Source organism: Trypanosoma conorhini, assembly GCF_003719485.1.
Source record: "Trypanosoma conorhini strain 025E chromosome Unknown Tco_14.4_contig_00655, whole genome shotgun sequence".
Classification (NCBI taxonomy): Eukaryota; Euglenozoa; class Kinetoplastea; order Trypanosomatida; family Trypanosomatidae; genus Trypanosoma; species Trypanosoma conorhini.
The window spans coordinates 2,619-10,140 of NW_021704729.1; the positions used below are offsets into that span (position 1 = coordinate 2,619).

Consider the following 7,522-nt stretch of genomic DNA (forward strand, 5'->3'; position numbering starts at 1 on the left):
CAACACGCAGCGCGCAAGCTCGTCCGCCTGCGCCGCAAGAACCGCTGGGCAGACAAGGGCTGGAAGAAGGCCCACACTTTTGTGGCGCAGAAGGCCAACCCCTTCGGTGGCTCCTCCCACGCCAAGGGCATCGTGCTGGAGAAGATCGGTGTCGGGGCGAAGCAGCCCAACTCCGCCATTCGTAAGTGCGTTCGCGTGCAGCTGATCAAGAACGACAAGAAGATCATTGCCTTCGTGCCGAACGACGGTTGCCTGCACTTCATTGAGGAGAACGACGAGGTGCTGGTGTCTGGGTTCGGCCGTTCCGGCCACGCCGTCGGTGATATTCCCGGGGTGCGTTTCAAGATCGTGAAGGTCTCAAACGTCGGTCTGTACGCCCTCTACCGCCAGAAGAAGGAGAAGCCGCGCAGCTAGAGCGCGGTGCGCCCCCGTGAGCAACAGCCACCCCAGCAGCAGCAGCGGAAGATTCTTGGCGGACAGAAAATGACCCCCAACAGGTTTCACCATTTTTTTTTCTCTTTATTTGAGTGTGTTATTTTTGGTTGCGTTCCAAAGCAACTGATACGAATAAGAAAAAATTCGGAGCTTTGGGGGGAGACGTGGCAGCTTCCTCCAGCCACCGCTGCTTTGGTGGCGATGTGCGTGTGCGCGCGCGGCCTGGAGGCCGGTGGTGCGCACTTCCCCCCACCTCCTCTTTTGGGCAGCCTCCACACACGTGGAAGAGGAAGCGTAGTAGTGGCGTATCGGCTTGTTTGAGTTTTTTCCTTTTCTTTTTTGTTGTTGTTGCGGCGTGAGCATTTCCCACGCGTGCGGAGGTGAAGGTAGCGAGAAACAAGAAAAGTGACGGCTGTTTAGGGCTGGGAGTTAGAGAGACTTCTTTCACCAGGATATTGAACCGTTGCGCTTTTTCAACGTGCGAGTGCGTGACTTTGTGTGGACGTTCATACGAGGCGGAGGTGTGTGGGCGGAGGCAGGCGGCCATAGGAAGCGAGAGCGAGAATATTTGGGGAGGGAACAGCAACACCTACAACCGCAGAGGTAAAGAGGAAAGTAGTTAGCCCAGAGATTCATTCAATGAGCTCGCGCTACGAGCGACAGGAGAAGATTGGCGAGGGGACGTATGGCGTGGTGTTCAGGGCCCGCGACACTGCCACCGGCGCCACGGTTGCCCTGAAGCGGATTCGGCTTGACACGGAGGAGGAGGGGGTGCCGTGTACCGCCATTCGCGAGATCTCGCTACTAAAAGAGCTCCGGCATCCGAACATTGTAAAGCTGCTCGACGTCTGCCATAGCGAGAATCGCCTCACCCTGGTGTTTGAGTACATGGAGCTTGACCTGAAGAAGTACATGGATCGGGAGGGGGGAAACCTGGACGCGGCCACCATTCAGGACTTCATGCGAGACCTGCTTAATGGCGTGCACTTTTGCCACGATCGAAATGTCCTGCACCGGGACCTCAAGCCGCCGAATTTGCTCATCTCCCGTGAGAAGACTGTGAAGCTGGCGGACTTTGGTCTGGGGCGTGCGTTTGGCATTCCCGTGAAGAAGTTCACGCACGAGGTGGTGACGCTCTGGTACCGCTCCCCGGATGTGCTGCTCGGCTCCACACAGTACGGCACGCCTGTGGACATATGGTCCGTCGGGTGCATCTTTGCGGAAATGGCCATTGGCGCCCCCCTCTTCGCCGGGAAAAATGATGCAGATCAGTTGCTGCGCATTTTTCGTTTTCTGGGGACGCCAAACAGCCAGGTTTGGCCCTCCATGAACCAGTACCCAAACTCGACCAACATGCTGTCGAAGCCCGAGTTTCTGCAGAACCTCGCGGCGGAGTGCGAGCAGCAGTTTCGCACCGTGCCCGCGTACGCCAAGCTCGGCCCAGAGGGCGTCGACCTCCTCCGCCGCCTGCTGAAGTACGAGCCCAGCGAGCGCTTAACTGCCGCCCAGGCGCTGGAGCACCCGTACTTCTCCCTGGAGTTTTGAGCCGTCGGGGAGGGAAGCACGCCGTCCTCGCCGGCGCTGCCCAGACGAATAAAAAAAAAAAAAGCTGCAGGGGCAGGGGGGTTGCAGCCGGGGGGCCCCGAGCCACGAAAGAAACAACGCAAAAAAAAAATAGTTCAAACGTTAAGGGCACTAAATATCCATGGTGAGAACACACACATACAAAAAAAAATAAAACAATATCCACTTCTCGCTTGCACGGCACCTTTGGACAGACGTGGAGCACGTCGTCCTCTCCCTCAGCTCATGACTGGGCGGCGTCGGCGGTTAAGGAAACTTTGTTTTGTGCCTGTCTCCGGGTTTGTCCGTGGGTTGGGAGACTGCCTCTTCTTTAGTTGAATTCTGCATATATATATATATATATATATATATATGTATGCATTGTAGACATACATGCGTGCGTGCGTATGCGTAAGTTTTACAGACCATACACCGCGTGCACGCAACTGTGGCTCGCCGCGCTGGTGTAACATGTCCCTACCACCTTGGCGGAGGCAACGCGATGCGGCCAAGGAGGGGGAGAAGCATGAGGAGGCCATGTTGTGCCCATCGGTTATTTTGTTATTCTCTCTTTTTCTGCTTCTTTTATTACTTTCCCCCTTCTCTCCCTTTCCTTTGTACGTGGCCGCGCCGGCCGCGCAGATTCAGTTCTGCTTGCACATTTACAAGTAACCAACAAAGCACCACAGACGCACTGGCGGTCCGGGAGGAGGCAAACGAGGCATCAGCGACGAGGGCAGGCAAACAGAGATATTAATTTTAACATTGAAGGAAGCGCGTGAGGGACGTCATGCAGGTGGCGAGGCGGGGAAACGAGAACAAGAAGGACACCAACACCCAGACGGATGTGCGCCTCAGCAACATCACGTCGGCGAAGGCGGTGTCGGACTGCGTGCGCACCTCCCTCGGCCCACGCGGCATGGACAAGATGATTGTGGAGCCACGCGGCGAGGTGCTCATCAGCAATGACGGCGCCACTATCCTGTCGAAGCTGCAGGTGACGCACCCCTGCGCCAAGATGCTGGTGGAGCTCTCCAAGGCGCAGGACGTGGAGGCGGGGGACGGCACGACAAGCGTCGTGGTGCTCTGCGGCGCCCTCCTCCGCGCCGTGGAGGAGCTGCTGATGAAGGGCATTCATCCCACGCAGATTTCGGAGTGCTTCAACGAGTGTGCCAAGATGGCGGAGAGGATTCTCGAGGAGATGAGCGTGAAGATCAAGATTGAGGACCGTGAGACGCTGATCAAGGCGGCGATCACGTCCCTGAACTCCAAGGTTATCGCGCAAAACAGCGACTTGCTAGCGCCCATGGCCGTGGATGCCGTGCGGCGGATTATGCGCGAAAACGGGGACGTGGATCTGCGTGACGTGCGCATTGTCACTGCGCTTGGCGGTACCATAGACGACTCTGCGCTGCTCACCAACGGCATGGTGTTCAAGCAGAAGGCGTCGCACGTAGCCGGGGGGCCGGTGCGCATCACAAACGCGACAATAGCTCTCATTCAGTTCCAGCTGTCGGCGCCCAAGACGGACATGGAGAGCGCTGTGACGATTAACGACTACAGTCAGATGGACCGGGCACTGAAGGAGGAGCGCAAGTACCTGCTGACTCTCTGCAAGAAGATCAAGGACGCCGGGGTGAATGTGTTGCTCGTGCAGAAGTCTGTCCTCCGCGACGCGGTGACGGTGCAGAGCCTCGACTTCCTCGCCAAGATGAAAATTATGGTGGTGAAGGACATTGAGCGCAACGACATTGAATTCGTCACGAAGACGCTCGGCTGCCTCCCCGTGGCGAACATAGAGAATCTGAGGCCGGAGAAGTTTGGCCGCGCCGAGCTCGTCGTGGAGGAAAATACGCCCAGCGGTAAGATCATTCGCGTCACGGGGGTGCAGCCGCCGACAAACATGATTGGCCGTCAACTCTTTGGCAAGACGGTCACCTTCTTCCTCCGTGGCAGCAACAACATGATACTGGAGGAGGGCGAGCGGGCCCTGCACGACTCGCTCTGCGTCATTCGCTCCATTGTGAAGAAGCAGGCCATAATTCCTGGCGGCGCCGCCGGTGAGACGGAGGTCTGCCTGCAGCTCAGCAAGTACGCCCGGGAGCGGGCGCAGGGCACTCAGACCTTCTGCATGCGCGCCTTTGCGGATGCGTTTGAGGTCATTCCCTACACGCTTGCCGAGAACGCCGGGCTGCAGCCGATCTCCATCGTCACCGAGCTCCGCAACGCGCATGCGCGGGGCAACAAGAACGCGGGGGTGAACGTGCGCAAGGGCTGCGTGACGGACATGGTGGAGGAGAGTGTTGTGCAGCCGCTCCTCGTCTCCACCTCCTCCGTGCGTCTGGCGGCGGAGTGCGTGATGATGATCCTGAAGATTGACGACATCATCATGACCCGCGCGTAAAGGAAAAAAAAAAGAAAAGGGCGCGTGTACGGGTGCGCCATGGCGGTCCTGCGCTCGCGCGCGGGAAACGCTGCCTTGGGGAGCTCGGAATGAGGCGAGACGTAACGGAGGCGGCGGGAAGAAAGCAGGCGAACAAAGAAGTAAAAGCAAGAAGAAGAAAGCAAGAACAAAGCAACGAGGGAAACAAACTGAAGACAAATACAGCAAAGGAGGAAGAGGTGGGGAGTAAAAAAAAAAAACAAGATGCGGAGGAGAAAGGAAGAAAAGGGATATGCATGAATGCATGAGCAACAGCATCAGCCGGCTCAGCAGCAACGCAAACGCAGTGGAGGAGGAGGAGAGAAAAAAAAAAGGCGCCAGAGAGAGAAAAAAAAAGTGATGGGATTCAGTGGAAGGGGTGGTGGCCAACTTCAGTGGCTCTCGCCCGCTTGCGCGCTCTCCCTCCCTCTGATAAGCAGTAAAACACATATTTATTACATTCATGGCCTTCCGTGTGGATGCAGCGACACAGACACACAAGGACACACCTGCGTTTGTGTGTGTGTGTATTTTGTCACTTCTTGCGTGCGCGTGTGTTGGATTGGCCGTTGCCGGGCCCCTCCACTGCTTCTCTTCCCACTTTTTTTTCTGCTGCTGCTTCTTCGTTGCGTGGGTGGCGTGCGTTGGCGCAAAGGAGGCAAATATTGAGTGCGAGAAAGGCTGAAAATCAACACCGCAAGAAAAGCAATAAACAGGCAAAAACAACTGGCAAGTAACGGCAAGAGGTCTCTTCGGAATGGCACGCTTTGGGCTCTGTGCACTTCTTGCCCTCTTGGCCGCCGCCACGCTGGCGACGGCGATGGTGGAGGCCCTCTACGCCGCGCCCGTTGGACAACTGCGTGAGACGGGCTCCGGGTGGCGTCCCTGCGACCCGAACGTGCCGCAGTGGAGCGGCTACTTCGACATCCCCGGCAAGGATGGCGACAAGCACTACTTTTACTGGGCCTTTGGTCCCCGCAACAAGAACCCAAACGCCCCTGTGCTCCTGTGGATGACGGGGGGCCCGGGCTGCAGCTCCATGCTGGCGCTGCTCGTGGAGAATGGGCCCTGCTGGGTGAACGAGACCACCGGCGACCTCGACAACAACAAGTACTCGTGGAACAATGAGGCGTATGTGATCTACGTTGATCAGCCTGCGGGTGTGGGGTTCTCCTACGCCGAAAAGGCCGACTACGACAAAGACGAGATGGGGGTTTCGGAGGACATGTACCACTTTCTCCAGGCCTTCTTCACGGCTCACAAGGAGCTGCGTAATAATGAATTCTTTGTTGTGGGAGAAAGCTACGGTGGACACTACGCCCCTGCTACGGCACACCGCGTTAACCAGGGCAACCGCAACCACGATGGCCTTCCCATCCGCCTTGCAGGCCTCGCCGTCGGCAACGGCCTCACGGACCCATACACGCAGTACGCCGCCTACCCGGCGTTGGCGTGGGACTGGTGCCAGAAGGTGCTTGGAAAGCCCTGCGTCTCTCAAGACGCCTACGGCCTGATGCAGGGTATGGTGCCGACATGCCAAAAGTCCATTGAAGTGTGTAACTCCGGCAACAACATTCTCGCGAATGCGTCCTGCTTCATTGGACGCTTGCTGTGCAATCCCATCGTTGGGATTTACAGCGTCACGGGACGCAATGTCTACGACATCCGCAAACAGTGTGTTGGAACCCTTTGCTACAACTTTGAGGCCGTGGACAAGTTCATGAACCGGCAAGATGTGCAGAAGTCGCTTGGGGCGGACGCCCGGAAGTGGAACTCGTGCAACACCGAAGTCAACCTCATGTTTGCGATTGATTGGTTCAAGAACTTCAACTACACCGTGCCGGCGCTTCTGGCCGACGGCGTTCGCGTGATGGTTTACGCAGGCGACATGGATTTTATCTGCAACTGGATTGGCAACAAGAACTGGACGACGGCGCTGCACTGGCCTGGCCAAGAGGCGTTCAATGCAGCCGCGGACAAACCCTTCGCGAACCCCGACGGCTCTCCGGCGGGACTTGTGCGCACCGCCGCCGCGCCGTCGACGGCGGCCTTCAGCTTCGTTCAGGTGTACAACGCGGGGCACATGGTGCCGATGGATCAGCCGGCCGCTGCCTCAGTGATGATCAACAAGTTCATGCAGAACGCGCCGTTTAACTGAGGTTTACCTCGCCCGTGCATAGGAATGCGTCTTACAGCAACGGAATGGGCCAAGAAGAAAAGAACAAAAAGAATGCAAGCGAGAAGTAGCAAACGAGGGGGGGGGGGAGTAAGTAGAGGACAGTGAATGAAGGAGGACTGTTGTAATACAAGCGAGCTTTTTTTTTCAATTTCGGTTTTTTTTTTCTTTACTGGGATGCGCGTGTGCGTAAGAAAGTTTGAGAAGTTTTTTTTTCTTTTGGTAAACACAAAAGCTCACACAAATGTGCGGAACTCAACACGATGAAAGTGCACCTTGCAGTGTAAGCCAGCAAAGAGGGAGATGCGAAGCATACACGCAGAAAACAAACCAAAGGCGGAAGGAACGTTGGCAGAGATGTTATGAATTCGCTGTGTGTCTTCCAACGCCCCATGACTCGCACGGTCATGTGTGCGTGTGCGTGTGCGTGTGCGTGTGCGTGAGCCGAATTTGGTTACCTCTTCTTTTCCTTCCCTCACTACAGCGCTTGCGATAGTTGACGCCATGCATTTTAGAGCGCGGCGCCGCCGCATCTTCTTCTTTTTATACTGTTTTTATCATCGTACCCTTTTCTTTATTCCTTTCTTTTCTCTTAGCACCCACTCAACGCCAAGGAATAGAAGCTTGTGACGAGCGAGCACTCGACGCAGTTATCCCTGGCTGACCTGCGGCGCCGGCGCCCCCCTCTCTCTCCTCCTCTCTCCCTTTCGGGGGCGCGCGCGCGAGCGTGCGGTTGCCTGCGGCGATGATGTCTGTGAAGTTTCACTCTTGTCGGAGTTCAAACCCGTGACGACGCTTGTCCGCGCGACACCCGGTGCTGACGCCCCACCCCGCCTCTCGCCCCTTCCCGGCGGTGCCTCCCGCGCGAGAGCGTGGGCGAGCGCCGGCCGCGCCAGCGCGACGCGTGATGACCGCGAGGTAAGAGC

The 7,522-nt window shown here is 57.0% G+C and overlaps 4 protein-coding genes across 4 annotated transcripts in view, besides 3 other annotated features; all 4 read left to right on the forward strand.

Annotated features, from left to right (window-relative positions):
* The window catches only part of Tco025E_07882 (40S ribosomal protein S23), a gene marked incomplete at both ends in the record, with an annotated part of 657 nt that extends 243 nt beyond the window's left edge, over nucleotides 1-414 (forward strand). The window contains one exon of the mRNA XM_029374741.1: nucleotides 1-414. This exon is cut by the window's left edge and continues 243 nt beyond it. Within this exon, the coding sequence (XP_029225216.1) occupies nucleotides 1-414 (414 nt within the window).
* Nucleotides 415-1,074: 660 nt separating this feature from the next.
* On the forward strand, nucleotides 1,075-1,980 carry Tco025E_07883 (putative cell division protein kinase 2; the record flags this gene model as incomplete). The annotated part of the gene is made up of 1 exon (XM_029374742.1): nucleotides 1,075-1,980. The coding sequence occupies one exon, from the start codon at nucleotides 1,075-1,077 to the stop codon at nucleotides 1,978-1,980; it is 906 nt and encodes a 301-aa protein (XP_029225217.1).
* A 364-nt stretch (nucleotides 1,981-2,344) lies between these two features.
* Nucleotides 2,345-2,372: a microsatellite.
* A 416-nt stretch (nucleotides 2,373-2,788) lies between these two features.
* Tco025E_07884 (putative T-complex protein 1, delta subunit) lies at nucleotides 2,789-4,402 on the forward strand (the record flags this gene model as incomplete). The annotated part of the gene is made up of 1 exon (XM_029374743.1): nucleotides 2,789-4,402. One exon carries the CDS (start codon nucleotides 2,789-2,791, stop codon nucleotides 4,400-4,402), a length of 1,614 nt encoding a protein of 537 aa, XP_029225218.1.
* A 117-nt stretch (nucleotides 4,403-4,519) lies between these two features.
* Nucleotides 4,520-4,572: a sequence feature (GA-rich).
* A 605-nt stretch (nucleotides 4,573-5,177) lies between these two features.
* Tco025E_07885 (serine carboxypeptidase) lies at nucleotides 5,178-6,578 on the forward strand (the record flags this gene model as incomplete). The annotated part of the gene is made up of 1 exon (XM_029374744.1): nucleotides 5,178-6,578. The coding sequence occupies one exon, from the start codon at nucleotides 5,178-5,180 to the stop codon at nucleotides 6,576-6,578; it is 1,401 nt and encodes a 466-aa protein (XP_029225219.1).
* Nucleotides 6,579-7,005: 427 nt separating this feature from the next.
* Nucleotides 7,006-7,038: a microsatellite.
* Nucleotides 7,039-7,522: the final 484 nt, after the last annotated feature.